This window comes from Vicia villosa, unplaced genomic scaffold (assembly GCF_029867415.1).
Source record: "Vicia villosa cultivar HV-30 ecotype Madison, WI unplaced genomic scaffold, Vvil1.0 ctg.000250F_1_1, whole genome shotgun sequence".
NCBI lineage: Eukaryota > Viridiplantae > Streptophyta > Magnoliopsida > Fabales > Fabaceae > Vicia > Vicia villosa.
Window position 1 is genome coordinate 1,183,535 of NW_026705103.1, and position 21,643 is coordinate 1,205,177.

The 21,643-nt window shown below is 36.5% G+C and overlaps 1 protein-coding gene across 1 annotated transcript; it reads left to right on the forward strand.

Annotated features, from left to right (window-relative positions):
* Positions 1-14,850: 14,850 nt before the first annotated feature.
* LOC131625919 (uncharacterized) lies at positions 14,851-15,751 on the forward strand. Its single transcript, XM_058896754.1, has 2 exons — positions 14,851-15,337; positions 15,492-15,751. Exons 1-2 carry the CDS (start codon positions 14,851-14,853, stop codon positions 15,749-15,751), a joined length of 747 nt encoding a protein of 248 aa, XP_058752737.1.
* Positions 15,752-21,643: the final 5,892 nt, after the last annotated feature.

The following is a 21,643-nucleotide window of genomic DNA, read 5'->3' on the forward strand; positions in this document are numbered from 1 at the left end:
AAAGAATCTGAATGAAGTTTCTCTGGAAGAGCTTATCAGTGCCTTGAGAAGTCATGAAATAGAGCTGGACGCAAATGAGCCTCAAAAGAAAGGTAAGTCTATTGCATTAAAATCAAATATCAAGAAATGCACTAACGCTTTTCAGGCTAGAGAAGAAGATCCTGAAGAATCAGAATCTGAAGAAGAAGATGAACTGTCTTTGATCTCCAGAAGGCTAAATCAACTCTGGAAGACCAAGCAAAGGAAGTTCAGAGGCTTCAGAAGTTCAAAGAAATTTGAACGTGGAGAATCTTCTGATGACAGAAGATTTGACAAGAAAAAGGTCATGTGCTATGAATGCAATGAGCCTGGACACTACAAGAATGAATGTCCAAATCTTCAGAAGGAAAATCCCAAGAAGAAATTTCATAAGAAGAAAAGTCTTATGGCAACCTGGGATGAGTCAGAAGATGATTCAGACTCTGAAGATGAGCAGGCCAACTGTGCGCTGATGGCGACAGAAGATGACGGATCAGAATCTACATCAGAATCAGATTCTGAAGAGGTATTTTCTGAACTTACTAGAGATGAGTTAGTTTCCGGTCTAACTGAACTTCTGGAACTCAAGTCTCAAATCAGTCTCAAATACAAAAAGCTGAAAAAGCTATTTGAATTTGAAACAAAGAAGCTTGAGTTGGAGAATTCTGAATTAAAAGAAAAACTTTTAAAATTATCCAATAATGTTGGATCTCCTTCTGATTCAGAACAATTCACTCCTAGTCTAAACCATATTCTGAAAGAATATGATTTAAGTTTCAGGAAGTTCTTATCTAGAAGTATTGGCAGAAGTCAGCTAGCTTCTATGATATATGCTGTGTCTGGAAACAAAAGAGTTGGCATTGGTTTTGAGGGTGAAACCCCATACAAACTTGAATCTGTTGATGAAATGAAACTCACATACAAGCCATTGTATGATCAGTTCAAGTATGGCCACTCCCATGATATTAGGCACACTTCACATGCTCAAAGTTTTCACATAACACACACCAAAAAGCATGTGACACAACCTAGGAAATATCATGAAACTCACATTAAAAAATATCATGCTGTTCCTCCTATTGCTTACAATGTTAAACCCAAGTTCAATCAGAACTTGAGAAAATCTAACAAGAAAGGACCCAAAAAGATGTGGGTACCTAAGGATAAGATCATTCCTATTGCAGATATCCTTGACTGCAAAAAGGACAAAGCACAACATGTCATGGTACCTGGACTCTGGATGCTCACGACACATGACAGGAAGAAGGTCTATGTTCCAAGACCTGGTGCTTAAATCTGGAGGAGAAGTCAAGTTTGGAGGAGATCAGAAGGGCAAGATAATTGGCTCTGGAACTATAAAGTCTGGTAACTCTCCTTCCATTTCTAATGTACTTCTTGTAGAAGGATTAACACATAACCTCTTATCTATCAGTCAATTGAGTGACAATGGTTATGATATAATCTTTAATCAAGAGTCTTGCAAGGCTGTAAATCAGAAGGATGGCTCAATCCTATTTACAGGCAAGAGGAAGAACAACATTTATAAGACAGATATGCAAGATCTTATGAGTCAGAAGGTGACTTGTCTTATGTCTGTTTCTGAAGAGCAGTGGGTCTGGCACAGAAGATTAGGTCATGCTAGTTTGAGAAAGATTTCTCAGATTAACAAACTGAATCTGGTCATAGGACTCCCTTGTCTGAAATTCAAATCAGATGCTCTTTGTGAAGCATGTCAGAAGGGCAAGTTCTCCAAAACCTGCATTCAAGTCCAAGAATGTTGTTTCTACCTCAAGGCCATTAGAACTCTTGCACATTGATCTGTTTGGCCCAGTCAAAACAGCATCTGTCAGAGGGAAGAAATATGGATTAGTCATCGTAGATGATTATAGCCGCTGGACATGGGTAAAATTCTTGAAACACAAGGATGAGACTCATTCAGTGTTCTTTGATTTCTGCATTCAGATTCAATCTGAAAAAGAGTGTAAAATCATAAAGGTCAGAAGTGATCATGGTGGTGAATTTGAGAACAGATCCTTTGAAGAATTCTTCAAAGAAAATGGTATTGCCCATGATTTCTCTTGTCCTAGAACTCCACAGCAAAATGGAGTTGTAGAACGGAAGAATAGGACTCTGCAAGAAATGGCCAGAACCATGATCAATGAAACCAATATGGCTAAGCATTTCTGGGCAGAAGCAATAAACACTGCATGCTATATTCAGAATAGAATCTCTATCAGACCTATTCTTAATAAGACTCCTTATGAATTGTGGAAGAATAGAAAGCCCAACATTTCTTATTTCCATCCTTTTGGATGTGTATGCTTTATTCTGAACACTAAAGATCATCTTGGTAAGTTTGATTCCAAAGCACAAAAGTGTTTCCTTCTTGGATATTCTGAACGCTCAAAAGGCTACAGGGTATACAATACTGAAACATTGACTGTAGAAGAATCAATCAATATCAGGTTTGATGATAAGCTTGGTTTTGAAAAACCAAAGCAGTTTGATAATTTTGCAGATTGTGATATTGATATATCAGAAGTTGTTGAGCCAAGAAGCAACGCATCAGAAGCAGAACCTCTCAGAAGCAAAGAATCGGAAGATCAAGTATCAGCTTCTCTGGAGAATCTAAGCATTTCTGAAGAACCATCTGTCAGAAGATCATCCAGACTCATCTCTGGTCATTCAGAAGATGTCATTCTTGGAAAGAAGGATGATCCAATCAGAACAAGAGCATTCCTTAAGAACAATGCAGATTGTCAATTAGGTCTTGTATCTTTGATCGGGCCAACTTCTGTTGATCATGCTCTAGAAGATCCAGACTGGATAATTGCTATGCAAGAAGAACTGAATCAGTTTACAAGGAATGATGTTTGGGATCTTGTTCCTAGACCAGATGGATTCAACATAATTGGTACAAAATGAGTCTTCAGAAACAAGCCCAGAATTAGAAGATGAGAAGTTCCTATATATGGGTATCTTCTTAAATGAATTTTTTTTTAAGAAGTTCTGATTAAAATCAATTAGAAATTGTGATTCAGTTTCTACTAACGTTTCATTGTCTAAGTTGATTCAGAATCTCTTTAAAAGCAAAACAGCTGTAACTGGCTATCCAGATGGTAAACACGTGTTCACTACTCCTGGACAAGCGTGCGTGCAGTTGAGGGGACGTCTACTTAGGTAACTGTGCAAATCACGTCTTTTGTCTTTATTATCTCTCCTCATGTCACGTAACATTAAATGCTTTTCATCATTAACTCCCTTTCAGTTTTCTTTTTATATTCTTCAAACGTTTCTTTTCCCTCTTATATTTCTCTCACTTTGCATACAGTTTCTTTTTCGTTCTCTCTCTTTGCATTCATATCATAAACCCTAGCAGTCTCCAATATCTGCAAATCCATCATGAATCCATCGTCAAGCTCTGGGAATCAAGAAAATGATCGGAAACAAAAGAGAAAGGCAACTGCTGAACCAGTGACCAAACCAAAAAGAGTAAGGATCACCTATGACCCTCTCAAAGTGTATCAACCCCTTGATGGTACCCCTCAATCACCTCCCTCTTCAAAGACCTCCACCACCTCTTCCTCCTCATTCATCCTCTCGGAACCACCTTCTTCACCATCTGATATCTCCTCTCCTTCAACCCTTCCATCAGATATTTCTTCATCTCTCTCACACCCTTTTCCCACCAGAACACCTAATCCCTATAGTGTTGTTCTTCCCGACTCCAGGTTCACCGTCAACCCTCCAACCCCCACCACTCAATCATATCTGGAGCTTTTACATTCTGATGTAAATGGCTGGCTGGAGATTCTAGGTGCTGCTCACCTTAATCATCTGGATGAGTATGCTACAAACAACCTTTGGAATACCTTTCGTCAGGATTTTCTGGATAGGGCAACAGACACTCAGAGAAGGATCTTGTCTGAAGCTCCTGGTATTCGTGGTCTTCGGCTGGAAGCTGGTGAAAGCAGCCGTCACCATCTCATCGGGAACAGAAGTGTTCTTGAGAAGAAGATACCTGCAGATGAGTTGGAAGAAGAAAATCTCTGCAGAGACATCGTGGTGTGGAAACCATGGTTTCCTGTGCTGACTGGAGATTTTCAGTGGCTGTTCAACTGGTTCAGAATGAACCCTTCTGAAAAAGCACCTCACATGGTCTTTCCAGTAGTGGTTTATCGTGCTGAAGTTGCTGGTCCTACTCCTCCAACAAACCTAGCAGCTATTCTTCAAGCGTTGGAAGATCGAACTTTTGAGCTTCCTGAACCAGAATATGCTAAGGCTACTTCTGAGTCAGACTCAGATGAGGAAATGGTAGATGCACAAGCTGTAGATCCCCCAGAAGATCACCCTGCTGAGATTGCTGTCCCTCTTGGCAGAAATACTGGTGCCTCTTCTTCTGGTGAAACCTCAGCTCTGATGGAGACCTTGGAAACTCTTCATCAGAATCAAGCTTTGCTGGCTTCTCGCTTGGACGCGCAAGAAGCAGCCAATGCTGAGTTTCGCTCCTTCATGACAAGGCAAGCTACAAGCACTGACGAGATTTATGATGTTCTGGCACGGATTTTGCGTAGGCTAGGATCTTAGTCTTTTGGTCTTTGTAGTTTTCTTTCCTTGTTGCATCTGTTTTCCTGCATTCCTCTCCTGTAATCCTTCGTTTGATTATCAATGAAATGTTTCTTTGTTTTACATTTCAGTGATTTTATTTGTCGTTTTATTCATCTGAATCTTTTTGAAATATTCTTTTTGATGTTATGACAAAAAGGGGGAGAAAGATAAATGATAAATGATTTGATTAAATCTATCAGTTGCTGGGTAAAGCTCCCACACATTTACTAACAAGAACTGCAAGTTCTATATGGTTTAAGTGTTTTGCAGGTATAAAGAAGTGAAGAAAATCTTCAAAGCAAACACAGAAGGAAAACCATGGAAACTGAAGCAAGCTGAGTGCTGTCAAGCTTCAGAAATCAGAAGCAAGAAAGAAGATAGAATTTGATCCATATTTGTCTATTTGATCTGACAAAATTCTATTTGCTCTGATACATTATTTTAGCCTATATGGCTCTGATACATATCATGTGTTCGAATATACATTTTATGTTCTGACTCGTTCATGCTGACTTTTGTCGTTTAGTTTTTGTTCTGTAACATTTCAGGATGTAGAGATGCTCAGATGATGCTCTGGTACATGCAACAATGTTCTGATACAAATCTAGCATGAAGTGATGTTGGTAGAAATTCAAAGCTCTGAAGCTATCCGAGGGAAGCAGAAATCAGAAGCTGCGAATGTTCTAAAGATCCAGAAAACTCAAGTTCTGAAGCTGTCCTAAATGGAAGCAGAAATCAGAAGCTGTGAATGTTCAGAAGATCAAAGAAATTCAAGTTCTGAAGCTGTCCTAGATGGAAGCAGAAATCAGAAGCTGTGAATGTTCAGAAGATCAAAGAAATTCAAGTTCTGAAGCTGTCCTAAATGGAAGCAGGAAACAGAAGCTGTGAGTGTTCTAGGGATCTAAAGAAATTCTAGTTCTGAAGCTGTCCAATGGAAGCAGAAGTCAGAAGCTAGGAATTCTCTGAAGACAAGAAGCTTATATGATCGTCTCTACCGAAATAATCAGGGAAGTCTTTTATTAAAGTTCTTCGAGTATTTATTTCAGGGGGAGATTATTTATCTCAGGGGGAGATTGTTAATCTCAGGGGGAGACATATTCATATGCTTATGCTATAGCTGTGTAATTTGTCTTTTGCCGTCTGTTCTTTCTGATCGCAAATTCATATCATTTATATATGTTTTTGTCATCATCAAAAAGGGGGAGATTGTTAGAACAAGATTTGTTCTGATCAATTATCTTAGTTTTGATGATAACAATAATATGAATTTTGCTTAAGATAATATGGTACTCTAATCCAATGCAATTTCCTTTTCAGGAAATATATAAAGAGTACGCATAATTCAGCGCTCAGAAGCTTTGTCTCAAAGGGTTCAGCATGCAACATCAGAACATGGTCTGGCAAGACATCAGAAGATGGTCGAAGTAGAATCAGAACATGGGTCTATGGAAGCATCAGAAGAACAAGAGAACAGAAGCACTGAAGTTCTGATGGTATCACGCTCAGAAGCACTTCAAGGTCAGAAGATCAGAAGATGCTATGCACCAAGCTGTTTGACTCTGATGATATTCAAACGTTGTATTCACAAACATCAGATCAGAAGAAAGTACAAGTGGCAAGCTACGCTGACTGACAAAAGGAACGTTAAAAGCTATTCTAGGCTACGTCAGTAGACACAGCGTGAACAAGGCTCGAGGTAGTTGACAAAAGCGTATAACATTAAATGCGATGCTGTACGGAACACGCAAAGCATTAAATGCATTCAACGGTCATCTTCTCCAAACGCCTATAAATATGAAGTTCTGAAGTGAAGCAAGGTTAACGATTCTGCACCAAAACAACTCATATTAAACTTGCTTAAACGCTGTTCAATTCAAAGCTCAGAATCTTCATCTTCATCAAAGCTCACTACATTGTTGTTGTAATATATTAGTGAGATTAAGCTTAAACTTTAAGAGAAATATCACAGTTGTGATTATCGCTTTCAAGAAGCATTTGTAATACTCTTAGAATTGATTACATTAAGTTGTAAGGAACTAGAGTGATCGTGTGGATCAGAATACTCTAGGGAAGTCTTAGGAGTGAACTAAGCAGTTGTAACTAGAGTGATCGTGTGGATCAGTAGACTCTAGAAAAGTCTTAGAGGGTATCTAAGCAGTTGTTCCTGGAGTGATCAGTGTGTGATCAGAAGACTCTGGAAGACTTAGTTGCTGACTAAGTGGAGAACCATTGTAATCCGTGCGATTAGTGGATTAAATCCTCAGTTGAGGTAAATCATCTCTGCGGGGGTGGACTGGAGTAGTTTAGTTAACAACGAACCAAGATAAAAATAACTGTGCAATTTATTTTTATCTGTCAAGTTTTTAAAGCTACACTTATTCAAACCCCCCCTTTCTAAGTGTTTTTCTATCCTTCAAATTCAACTATTTGTACAATTATTTTTATAAATGGGAATAAGTTACAAGTATTTTTATAAATGGACAAACTGGTTGTAAAACCTTGTCCCCGCCCTGCAAAAACCATGGCTGCGGGGCGTGGTGGACACGGGGGCTTTGCACCTTGTATGAATGGGAAGAGTCAATTGTTGATGCAATTATGTATTTGTGTAAAGTGTACTACATCATATACTCATATATTCTTCAACATAATTTCTATTTATATCTTGACAACAATTACAACCTGATAAATTAAATTAATCAACTACCTAACTAAGATTATAATATACCTATTAACAAACTTAATTGCCCTTTTGTTTTTTTTTAAATTGCACTAAAAAATGCTCATTTTGGTAATTTTCTAAATCAATCTTCTTATGGACCAATCATATCTACCCATTATTCCAAGTGGCACCCCATTCTCAATTTTGCATATGTTTATTCCCTTTTCTCTATCCATTAACCATTTTAATCCATTGTGTAATACTGATAATCAAACATCCTCGTTTACACGGTACACATATATGGGTCACATTAGATTCAATATTTCCCTGTCTTTTACCCTTTTACATTCATTCTTCAACAAGCATTCTCTCTCCATTCCAAGCGCCGAAGACGTACCGGTTCTTCTCCATCACATCTCCCTTGGATTCCACCGGTAATACAACCCCATTTGTCCCTTTTCTCTTCTTCTTCTTCCTCTTCTTCTTCATTTCCACTGCTGAACGTGTGTTCATGTTCTTCATCATATTTTTTCGGGTTCTTCACGATATATGCATTCCGATTTTCGTGCTGTGAGATGATTTTCCCATATCAACTGTACTTTTACTCCAAACTCATAAATTTGGGATTTTCAGTTCATTTTGGTAATCTTTTAATGAAAAAGTTAAGATTTTGAAAGTACTGGTGTTCTTATGGAGTTCGTTTATGGAGTACCGGTGTTCTGGGATTTCACTTTTATGGAGTTCATTTTTATGTCCTTTGTCCTATGTTTTTCATATTTTGTTGTTATATTTTTAAGGATATTGATGCATAATGTCAAAGTTACTTTTTTTAAGCTACTCGTGTTCTTTTCTATATAGTTTTCTTTGTTGTTTCACCATTAGAAAGTTTACATTTTTAGTGAACTTTGTAGTATGGATATAAATGACTTGCTTATATGAAGTTCAAATTTTCTTTATCTATTTCCTCTGGTTTCTTTGATTAGCTAACAGAACTGGACTTTGTTTGAGATTATTGAACAACCATGTCTAGACCACCTATTCTGATTTCCGTATTAAAACCCGATCAAAATGTTTGGAAGATAGCAATTCGTGTTGTCGATGTATGGGACGTAAAGGAACGCAATGGTCAGCAGCACGTTGAAGCCATACTTCAAGATGCAGAGGTTTTGTTTTTAGTTTATATCATATGCTTTAACATGATTTTAATTGTATTATTAGTATATAGTTTAACATTTTGACACTATAGGGTGATCAGATCCACGTTGTAACCCGTTCCCGTGACTTTGAGATTTGGAAGAAGACTTTGCAGGAAATGCAAACCTATATAGTCTATAATGGTGAAACTATGATCAATGGAATGTCGTTGAAGGTTTGTGATAACAAATACAAGGTGTTTTTTAATCGTGCGACAACTGTCACTGCCGTTAACGTACCAGACATTCCAGAACATAGCTTAACTTCAAGTCATTTTCTGACTTCTTAAGTGGAGAGTTCATTGTTGATCGCCTTTACGGTATTCCTTACCTGATTCATGTTCTTAGTTCTTTCACTATACTTTCCATTTCCTTTCTAACTTTTCCATATTGTCTTTTCAGACATAATAGGTGTTGTCCAACATGTTGTTAGGACCCAAGTTGCAGGTGCTGGGAAAAAAGCATGCGTGAACCTCACTTTGTCAGACGAATGGTCTCTTTCTTATACTTTTTATTAATTTTTTAGGATAAGATTTGTATTTGACACTGATTTTAACTTGTATTTCAACTTGTATTTGTAGTGGGACTGAGATAAATGTTACTCTATGGGAAGGTTATGCTAGCCAATTTATGAATTATGCGGCTGAAAGTGGACATGTGTTTCTCATCCTCACTCATGCTTGGTGTCTTCTGAGCTCATGTAATGTAATTTTGCAATCATATCAATATCTCCTCTTCTCATTTCTTGTTCTAATTGGATTTCTTTTTGCAGCAAATGGGAAGCTTAACATTTCCAATGCTTGGAGTGGATTTAAACTGCTACTAAATCATTATCATCCACAAGTTGAGGAATTTAAAACAAAGTTTAGTTCTCTCCATTTTTTGTGGAAGACTAATATTCTGGTATTCTCCTTACCTTAATAGTTTAATGAAATCTTTCCTTTGAAGCAGATTTCTGGATGTTAATCAAGAACAAACTGCTACCCAGTCATTTTCTCTGAATGCATGTTCACAAGGAGCAATTGACGACAGGGCTTTTTCATTCACCAAGGATGTCATAAGCATTGCTGACATGAGCTCTCTTACTGACGTACTATTTTATTAAACTGGTTCTAAATTAGTCTAACTACCAATCCTAATTCAATTTATTTTTATTCACCAACTGCTTTTTTTACTATGTATGAAACCTTCTGCAATATTGTTGGGGAGACAATGCGGTTCAGGGCCAACCCTTTTGGCTGGTTTTATGAGTTGTGTCCAACTTGTAACAAAACGAATCAATCTCCTGGTAACCCATTCCGGTGCAACTGCTATGATAATAACTCAGCTCCAATCACTAAGTAAGCATTTTTATACACACTTTTTACATTGTTACTTGTGGCAATATTGTATTCCGCCTAAATGTTTTTCCCCCGTTTAGGTTTAAAATTGAGATCGAGGTGGAACACCATTCCAAGACCGTTAATTTTGTCTTTTGGGACAAGGAATGCATCCCTTATGTTGGAATGTCTGCTCATTCCCTGAGACAGCTCATGAAAAAGGTTTGTCATCTCAACATACTTGTAAATATAACATTTCTAATGGAAACTACTTTTGAACCTGCTGTACAATTCTAATGAAAAATACTTATGAAACCGAATGTACAATGCTAATATTGACATCCTTATCAATACATACTTATGAAACCTACTTATGAATTTTACAAATGGAAGACTACTTATCAAACCTGCTGTACAATTCTAATATTGACATCCTTGGTAATTAATCAATCTCTTTCAAATACTATCCATATTCAAGGTGACCTCATTCAAACTATTTCCTTTTACTACAACTATTGTGATCACTGTATAAATACTATCCATTTTCAACGATGATCACTCTATAAGAAATACAAAATCAATTATACTTCTTATACAAATAACATGTACAGATTTGCAAATACAAATTCAAGGATACTTCAATGACACTTATATAATATTTCTATATACTTTCTGTAAATTAAAATTCTACTTTCCATAAACTAATTGGTTCCTGCGTCTTAGACCGATGAGGATCATCCATTGATTTATCCCGAACACCTTGACCATTTGTTGGGCAAAGATTTTGCTTTTCGTGCTAAGTACCAGTCGTATTACAAACAAGCATCTGTTGTAAGACTAACTCAAGATGAGGAGGTGAGGCAACAGATAGAAGAAGTCATTACACCTTCTCAAGTATGCAAATTAATTTCACATATTAACCTGAGTTTTCTAAGTTTTAATTTTAACATATTTCATCTTTGATGATAGCCCCGTCTTACCATTGCCCCTAAGGAAGAATGTCTAAAGGGAAAGGTTGTGCTCTTCCTTGAAGAAAACAAAGTTGTCAACACACCAACTATGGATTCTCATTCCAAAGTAAGACATTGTTGAGTCTATGTTTAATCTAACGATATAGGATCCTTATACGATTACTATACTTTCTAATAAACATACATTGCACATATGTTTCAGGATGCTACGTCTGGAGCACAAAATTGGAGCCCCGATGCCAGCATTGACAACACCCCATCAAAGAAGGAAAGTCCAGCTGATACCATCCAAGATCAACATGGTCCTGATGTTTTAACACCAAAATTGTCTGCAACAAAAGCAACCAGGACCAAGACTGGAAGGAACACCAAGATCAAATTAACTTAGTACCTGAACCATCAGATGCTGCATTTTTTGTGATCAACCCGCTAAAGTAGTAACATATATCATGTCTTTGTCAAGTATTTGTTGAACAATCCTTTGATGTCAACTTTTGTTTTGAACAATGTTGTAGTTTGTTCACCTTTTTGTGGCAATTAACAAATAGGTATTAGAATCATCTCATGGGCAGTTTGACCCTTAACTTAATGAATCATTTGCTACCTTTTATACTGCTTTTTTTATTCAATGCTCAAGGAATATCACAAATTTAAGATCAACCTTCTTTACTCAAGAATGCCTTTATTCATGGATTGAGTAACTTCATTCATGAATGCCTTTTATACTGGTTTTGTGAAAGGTTGTACCATAAGTAGTTTACTGAGACCGTTGCAAAAAAATCACAATTTAACACATTACATTTTAACTTTTAAGTAAAGAAGGTTGTACCATTGTTTCCATTGTACGTCTGTACCAAGCATATCCTTTTTAAAATCTTCATTAAAATTACTTTTTAAATTAAACTAATAAATTGTGAAGCAACTGTTATAATCTACAACTTATGTACTAATGATATCTTTTAAAAGAAACTGTTCACTCTAAACCTAACAACTATTACTATTATATTATCAATAAACCTACAAATACTACTTTTATGCATAATCTTACTATGTACTCTAAACTGTTACTTTATTCAACACAGAGTACTTCCACCTTTTCATACAGTCTGGCTTCGATAAGTGATCACCAAATATTAGTACCAGCAGCATTGTTTCGTGTGCATTTCCTACATAGCAAGTACATCAACCATCCTTGGTTAGAGATATTCAGGACTGCTACTCACCTATCAATACAGTGATAGGTCCAATCACAATTTTAGTTGCAACTCAACTTCTGGTTACTACACTCCTCATACTATCTATACATTTTTATCAACTTGCCAACTAGGACAAATGCACATGACCATTCATATTTAACTTATGCAGGTTGACTTTTTTTCCCTTTTGCTCATTTTTTTGATACAACGCATAATATGTTACACGCTTAAGCTGTCTCCATTCAAACAAGGAAGATTTTGTTTGCTGAGTTAATGCAGTAAACATGGCTGAGTTCCACTAATCTTCTTCAACTCTAAACCTTTGTTTAGTTAATGTTTTAAGTTGTATCAGTTTCTTCTCCACTTTCAAGATAACCATATATTTATGTTAAAGGAACCTCTTCCATAATTTCAATCGCTGCATATAGAGAAATATTTAACATCCAAACCTTATATATATATAATTGACTCATATTTTGATAATAACTATTATGAATATTTAAATATTATATTTAATATCGATTCTAATTGTAGATAGTTAAACTCAAGATGAATCAAAGGAAAGTAACCTATAAATTTCATCCATTAGACAGGTGTGGTCTTAACAACTGATTATTGAAATTATTTAGACTGTACTGTTACATTGTGTTTGGGTTATTATTTTCTTAACTAATCATCTGTTTACTACATTTTATGCTACTCATTTGCAATATAGGCCAACACAAAAAGCTGCTATTATAACTGATGATTTGTTATGGACGAAATCAGCCGCTAAACGAGCTAGGTTCCGGCGTTTTAGCATTATGAAGTATAAGAAAATCAAACGATTTAAACAAACTATTCTTGGATTTAACAATACTCCTACCGGCATTAGGATTCCACTGTTTGAAATAAGTATAACACCTTCTTCTCAACACAACCAGAACATGTTGCCACTGACTCAACCTTCTTGTACTAAACATGGAATTCACATACCTCCTAAATTGTTGGAGATTAATAACATCAGCACAAACCTACTTTCAGCCTTTTCCACAGTTGCGGCAAAACCAGGTAGAGAGAATCTAAACCCTGCTACACCTCTACAACCTGGGCAGAAATCAATTAATCCCTCCGATACGAATAATTCAGCTACTTCACCCATGTAAGTTATTATTCTCTGTGTATTAATTCCATTTGATTATAAGTTACTCATTTATTAGATTCTTGAATATTCAACATTGAACATGCAATTTTAAATGGTACAAACAATACCAAACTCAAACGTGCGAGGAGTCGTCCTAAAAAGAATTTTGGAGTACCAGATAGAGCATACAACCTTATGCGCAGCGATCAGATTAATTTAACTCCACCACAAATGAATGCAAGGGGGTCGAAAACCAATCATCCAATTCCTCCAATGTAAGGGCAATGTATTTTATCAAATAGACTTGATTTTGGATGTATATATCATGCTAACCTATGGTCATTTCAGTATTTACAGCTCTCTCAATTTCATTACTCCGACAGTAGATATTGGAGAAAGTTCACAAAATCCATCAAATCCTATCACATGCAATGTTTTTAAACCAACTGTTAACTTTGATTTTGAAAGCGATGACGATAGTGATAACGATAATGATTCTGATTATGACCATTTCTTAGGTATTTTTATTCTCTATCCATGACCTCACATTCCTAATGTGCATGGCTTATGCATTTCGTTATTGCATACATGCATCATTATCATAACAAAAATTATAACTATAACATCTTATGTTTCTAAAGTACAAGGATCATCGGATGATGAAATTCTCGAAGATGACGATAACACTCCCCCATTCTCAACTGCTAACCACCCACAATGTAAAAATGAAGATATACAAGTAATATAATATGTCAATTATTGCAAAATTTGATGTTATGTTGACAACATGAACAACACTACACTTCTTCTAAGACACACGCAAATTCTTCATTATACACAGAATATTCCGATCTTGGTGATGCGAGAATGGAGTGTGGATATCGCAACGCATTGATGTGGTATCAAGAGAGGAAGGACAAGCACATCCACCACAAATCTTAGCACATTTTCTGTTTGATAAAAAGGCTAAATATAGTAAAAGTTTTCAAACAAATTTGCGAACATATAACGTGATGTTTGCGTTCACATCTCCTGGTGCTAAGTTGGACAACAAATTCAACAATGGTCGTGGCCCGCCAACAATTTGAATCCAAGGTCAGTCTTGCCACCGAATTGGGAGTTTATTGCCACCAGAAAGACAACGACCTAAATTTGCTCAGCTTTACATTTATGATACAGAGAATGAAGTATCAAATAGAATGGATGTTATACGGTATGATTCTCTTGCTGTTATTATGGTTATTCAGTATGTCATACTTTTTTAGAATTGCTTCATAATTATACTTTCTTCATTTATTAACCACAACACCAAACCGTCAATATATTATATTAATAATTGAACTGCAAATATTACTTTGCAGCAACAAGGACAACATTGATCCTCAAATTGTTCATAAATTGTCTGACATGTTGTACAAGTATAACATACATGCAAAAGTTTCTTGATGGCAAGACAAAGACTTAATGAAGGAAATGTTCACAATCTAAAACTCAGGTTAATAGCAAATAGAACCATAGATGGAAGAGTGTACAACCAACCTACTGTTTTTAAGGTGGCAGCCTTGATTGTTGGTGACATTGATACAGCTGAAGAAAGAGACATTATTATGCAAAAACAAGGGCGAAAACTAAAACGCATTGATGAGTTCCATGCAAGCTACCTCGCCTTCTAATATCCTTTAATATTTCCATATGGAGAAGATGGTTATAGACCAAATGTTGCACATAGAGATCTTGACATATTTGATGATAATCCTAGGAACATGCTTACTATAAGAGAATGGCTAGCTTTTCGAATCCAAACTCGGTCTCAAGAAGGAAGAACTCTTTTATCATCAAGAAGGTTGTTTCAACAATTTATGGTGTATGGTTACACAATGCTTGAAGGAGAGATGTTGAAATGGCTCAGAAATAATCAGTCTAAACTTAGAGTGTCTAAGTATAACAATCTAAACCAAGATGGAGATGAAAGTCAAACTGAAGGTTCACCGACTAGAAAAAGAGTAATTTTACCTTCATCATATGTTGTTAGTAGGAGATTTATGCATCAGTTGTACTATGATGGAATGGATATATGTAGTAAAGTGGGATTTCCAGACCTATTTATTACTTTCACTTGCAACCCCAATTGGCCGAAAATTCAAAGAGCTTTAACTCCTATAAACCTGAAGGCACATGATAGACCTGACATTATTGTTAAGGTATTTAAAATGAAGTTTGATAGCCTTTTGTCAGACGTCACAAAAAAAGGTGTTTTAGGCAAAGTACTTGCTTGCAAGTCCTCTATACTTTATATTAAAATATACTTATATGTGCATCAATACATTGCCCATTTTATGCACAATATATTATATGTTTAATACTGGTGCTAACACTTTACATGTTATATTAACTACTTTTTCAGACATGTACATAATCGAGTTCCAAAAGAGAGGCTTGCCACATGCCCATGTTCTTATATTCTTGCATCCATCTAATAAATATCCAGAACCAAGTGATATCGATAAAATAATTTCAGATGAGGTTCCAGATCCTGTGAAACAACCAAGGTTATATAATCTGGTGAAGGCGCACATGGTGCATGGTTCTTGCGGGTTGGCAAATCCAAAATGTCCATGCATGAAGAATGGAAAGTGTAGAAATTTTTATCCAAAGAAGTTCTAAGATGTTACGATAGTTGATCAAGGTGGCTATCCTGTTTACAGAAGGAAGAGATAATGGGCATAAAATTAATAAGAGTGGCATACAACTTCATAGCGGTCATGTTGTACCACACAATCTGAGTTTACTAATGAAGTATGAAGCACACATAAATATGGAATGGTGCGATCAAAGTACTTCAATTAAGTATCTCTTCAAGTACATCAACAAGGGTTCCGATAGAATCTCCGCTGTGATAGTTCCAAATGATAGCATAGGTGTCGGTAATGTTGACGAAATCAAACAATACCTTGATTGTAGATATGTGTCTCCAAGTGAAGCATGTTGGAGAATCTTTTCATATTCTATTCATGGGAGGAAACCAGCTGTTGAAAGATTTTTTTTTTCAATTCGAAGGTGAAAATTCAGTGTACTACAAAGACTTTGAACAAATAAGAGATGTCCTTCTTAAAGCAAGTGTAACTGAATCAATGTTTACTTCATGGTTTCATGCAAATAAAGAATATGCAGAAGCAAAATCATGGACATATGGCCAATTTATCTTTAAATTTGTTTATGTAACAAAAAACAAGGACTTGGAAACCAAGTAAACAAGGTTACACCATTGGTAGATTAGTTTGGGTCCCACCGACAACAGGAGAATTGTATTATATGAGGATGTTGTTGACTGTTAAAAAGGACCAACAACTTATGATGATCTCAAAACATTTGAAGGTGTTAAACATAAAAGTTTTTGGGAAGTATGCTTTGCAATGGGGTTTCTACAAGATGACAAGGAATTCATTGAGGCAATTAAAGAGGCTTATAATTAGGGTTCTGTTATGGTTTTGCGAAAACTCTTTGTTACAATGTTGTTATCTGCTTCCATGAATCGACCTGACCATGTTTGGTGAAACACTTGGATATACTTATCTGATGGGATACTCTATGAACAGAGAACTTTGTCAATGAATCCAGGTAATATATTCTTTATATAATCTTTACTAATTTGTAAATGGACATTGTGATAGTTGTATCTTACCTTCATTTATTTACTATAACTTTTATGTAGATTTGTCACTATCGGGCAAAGAATTACAACAACTAACTTTGATGGAAATTGAGAAGCAATTACAAAAAAAATCAAAGGAGCTTAAAAGATTTCAAGCCAATGCCATATCCGGATGATTATGTTTTGGATTTTCTTGGAAATCGATTGGTATATGATGAACGACAATACGATGTTCCAGCTGAGAAAACAAAATTCCAAGATCTGTTTAAGTCCTTAACAGGTAACAACTTTACGTTTGTTTTCATGATGTTACACAAATTCGGCAATTTGATCACAATGGTCCTTATTCATGCTGTTGGTGTTACAATATTATAATATGTTACACATTTTTCAACAATTAAAAGTATCCTTCATGATGTTACACGTATACGGCTAATTGATCACAGTGGTCCTTCTTCATGCTGTTGTTGTTACTATCTTTTAATATCTTACACATTTTTCAACAAATAAATCTATTTTTTCATGTTGCTTCACATATACATGATGTTACAATCTTATAACCAACCAGCCAAGGAGGTAAATAATTCAAGAGATATGAAGGCTGATATATTCTTAATCAACCAGCCAGGCATGCCATCTAAGGAGGTAAATATATGTACCATATAACACTAAACAATGATACATTCAATAGATAAACAATTCTACCAGTAGAAATCTAAATAACCAATTCTACCAATGAAACTATATCAATTCTGCCAATGAAACTATATCAATTATGCACCAACACATTTAAACTATAACATTGTAACATTGCACCATTCAAAAGGTAAACACACATTAAACAATTCTGTCTACCAACAGATTGTCATACGGATTAGAACAGACCTAAACAAACAACATCCAGCATATTGTCAATGCCTAAACTTATAACACAACTAGGATATGTCAAAAGCATACATATTCCACAACTCCTTCTTATAGTATCAGCATCTTCAAACACTTCTTTTTACCGAGACAGTCGTCCTATCGTATGGATTAACCAAGCTGAAGTGGAGGACATCTCCTCTCTTTAACTGATGTCTCCTTGCAAATTCGTACCAACCCATTGCCTATGTTTTTTTTCAAATTCATCCCGTTTTGCCGTCAGTATTTCACATCCACAAGGTCTACCAGTGTCCAAGTCTAACATTTCGATACGTCTCTGACTCCACAGCAAGCATTCTTTTGATGCACGTATCGAAAATGCTGCGTAAAAATACAAAGACATTTTACTACAACCTTTTTATCAATCAATCATGGCATAAAGAATGCTATCTTTAAGAATTACCAACACATTTCTCTTCGCCTTTAAACCAGACTTAATTTTAACAACCCAACAAAAGTCACCATTGTCGTTGTAAACTTCGTCATTAGAATCGGTGTTATAACTGTCTTCTAATGAGAAACTGTCATCAGATGCAAAATTTTCAACACTTGAATTGCTGGTGTAGCTATCCTCGCTACCACTAAAACAAAACAAAAATCAAACATACATAAATAAATGAACATCAATCAAATATATGGTTCAATTTAGAATAAAATAACAACTATGTTGGATGACTATTTTTATCAACTACAAACCCCTCACATGTTACACTATTTGACCATTTATCAAATAAATAACAAATATATGGATACAACATGCAAAACTATTTAACCATTCTTCAGTAAACAGTGTCGAAATGGGTTTTATTTATCATAAAAGTGCAAGTTCTAAAGTTTGAATGAACACGAAACAAGCATGCAACGCGAACAACAATGTATCAAATATAAATGAACAACCAACATTCTTCAGTGAACACAATCGAAAATCGGTTTTAGTTATCATAAAAGTGCAGCATCTAAACTTTCAATGAACACAAAACAAGCAGGCAACTAGAACAACAATGTCTTACCGATGAGAAAACCATGAAATACAAACATGCAAAATCATGAGTGGTTGTGCTTACCTGCTACCCGCTGATAGAAAAATGGGTTGAGATGGACCTCCACTCTGTTCCAACATTGACAGTGAAGAAGACATTGTTTCAGAAAAAAGTTTCTTTCTCTATTCTTGCACGATTGATCTTCCGTGGTTAGTAAGAATAGTGTGGTTGTTCTTTTCAACTGCACTTTATTGTATGTGGTGGGCCATTAGTTTCCTATATTTGGTGGGACCTTTAGTTGGACATTCACATTTCAGGTAGTGGACAGAAAATGTTTGTGCTGTTACATAATTATGAACCATAATTCTATAACATAAATGCTTGTGAAACATTTTTCTCTCCACATAAATGCTATTATTACAAACGTATTTGAATACTATGGAATAATTCTGAAAAATAATTCTGAACCATAATTCTATAACATAAATACTTGTGAAATATATGTGAAACATATTTTCTATAGTTATGGAATAATGTGGTTCAATGCTTGTGCTGTTACAGGTAGTGGACATGTTAGAATTCCTTTTATGCAATGTTAAGACTTTGATAGGTTACAATGTTCAAATTCATTAGTTTTATTATTCATAAGTTATACAATTTTAGTATAACTCTTATTCTACTATCAATTATCCCTAATAATATTTTTTCTATGTCACTCATGTTCAACTCTATTATAATAGTTTTAATTTATTCATTAATACTACAATTGGATATACATTACTATCATGATAAATATTTAACAGTTTTAACTTTCGCCGTTACTAACACTCTAATTTTTTTTCTTACAAAGATGAACAGATACTTATTTTTAACGAAATCATGCCAGCCCTTCAAGAAGATAATGGGGGTGTCTTTTTTTTATATGGTTATAGTGGTACTGGAAAAACATTTATGTGGAATACTCTTTCAGCAGCTTTACGGTCTAATCGCGATATTGTATTGAATGTCGCGTCAAGTGGTATAGCAAGCCTACTTCTACCAGGTGGTAGAACTGCACATTCAAGATTCAAAATTCCAGTCCCATGCATTGAAACATCGATTTGCAACATTGAGAAGAAAGATGACCTTGCCGGTTTGTTAATTATTTGGAATGAGGCTCCAATGGCTAACAAGTGGTGTTTTGAAGCCCTTGACAAGTCATTGAAAGATATCATAGGTACTTCAGAAAAGCCTTGTGAACAAATATTTGGAGGCAAAATTGTTGTATTTGGTGGTGATTTCAGACAAATTCTACCTGTTGTGCCTAGAGGAACCCGTTCTGATATTGTTCATTCTATAATAAATGCGTCATATATTTGGGAACATTGCAAGGTTTTAACACTCACAAAAAACATGCTTTGGTGTCGGGATCACATTCAAACAATGCTGCAGAGATTGAGAGTTTTTCTAAATGGATTTTAGATGTGGGAGATGGAAAAATTTCAGAACCAAATGATGGCTATGCTGAAATAACTATTCCACCAGAATTTCTATTAAAGGATTGTGTGGATCCAATTGAGAAAATTGTAACAAGTACTTATCCAAACCTACTTGAAAATTTCACAAATCCAGAATTCCTCCCAAGTCAAGCAATCCTAGCTTCAACTATAGAGATCGTCGATGAAATTAATGATTACATTACAAATATTCTTCCAAGTTACTATACTTTATACATTATTTACTTATAAAATTTTTCATATACTACTAACTGTTCCGGACTGGCCCAATCATCCAAATTGGCCCAATCCACTCTTTGGCCCAACGCGTTCTGGCCCAAACACGCGACAGCCTTCCCCGACACGTTCCAGGCAAACAACAAACTAGGACCAAGCATGCTGAAGCCGCGTGCTCAGCAACGGCTAGCTCTTCGTGTTTCCTGGCCGCAAATTACGCACAGACCCTCAAAAGATGGAGTTGACCGTTACAGATTAGTCCCATAAATAGCCCTATAGTCTTAGAGCGCAAGGTAATCACGTTTCTACCCAAAATCTCTCACTTTTCTAATGTACCTTGTTGTCCAAACACTTACTTTGGCATCGGAGTGCCTTGCAGGTACAACCACCTTTTTTCTCTCAACCGTCCCGAAGTTCAAGCCTCACAGTTGCTGGCCACCTGTTTTGCTCGGAAAGATCAGTGGCGCCGTCTGTGGGAAATCATCAGCTTCCCCGTTTCTTTTCTTGCATTTCTTGATCTTTTCTTGCATCTGCAAGAACCCAGAAACCAAAGCACTCATTCAAGTATCATCCATGGCTGGCAATGGCAAAGACTTCTCTTCTCTAGACGCAACAATGATCAACATGAACGACATCACTCTGGTCGTTCCTCCACCGAGCAACATTGTTCTTCATCCTCGTGGCGGTCTCACAGCATCTCCCTCCCCGGAAGATACCCACGATAACACTACCCATCACCGTGGGGAAACCAGCGGCAAAGACCACCACAAAACGGGTCCCAACAACCTCTTCTCAACCAAGGGTCCAATTCCCCCTGACCAGACCATGTCCGCCGTCTTGGCCGCCCTTGCGCAAACAAACGCCTTAATCTAACAATAGAACGATCGGATTGGAGGATTAGAACAAAAACGACGTTCCAAGACTCCCCCTGGCCACAAACCTCGCTCGCAACGCGAGACCGTGACCGAGAAACGCCATTGCTCCCCCTCCCCGAAGGAGCGCCCAGGTTCCACTTCCAAGAAAGGTCGCGACGACCATCGCTCCCGACGCCACTCACCATCTCCCCAATCGAGGAGTTGGTCTAAGTCGCCCCCGGGAGGCACGACCATGGTCGTAAACGCCATAGGCGAAGCCGCAGCCGATTTATCACACCCATCCTCAGTGACAAGGAAGAAGAACGTCGAGGTCCTTTATCCCACGCTATCTTAGAAGCACCCCTGCCGGTCGGACTCGAAAAGCCCCCACCATTGGGCACATACGACAAGACAACTGACCCTGACGAACACAT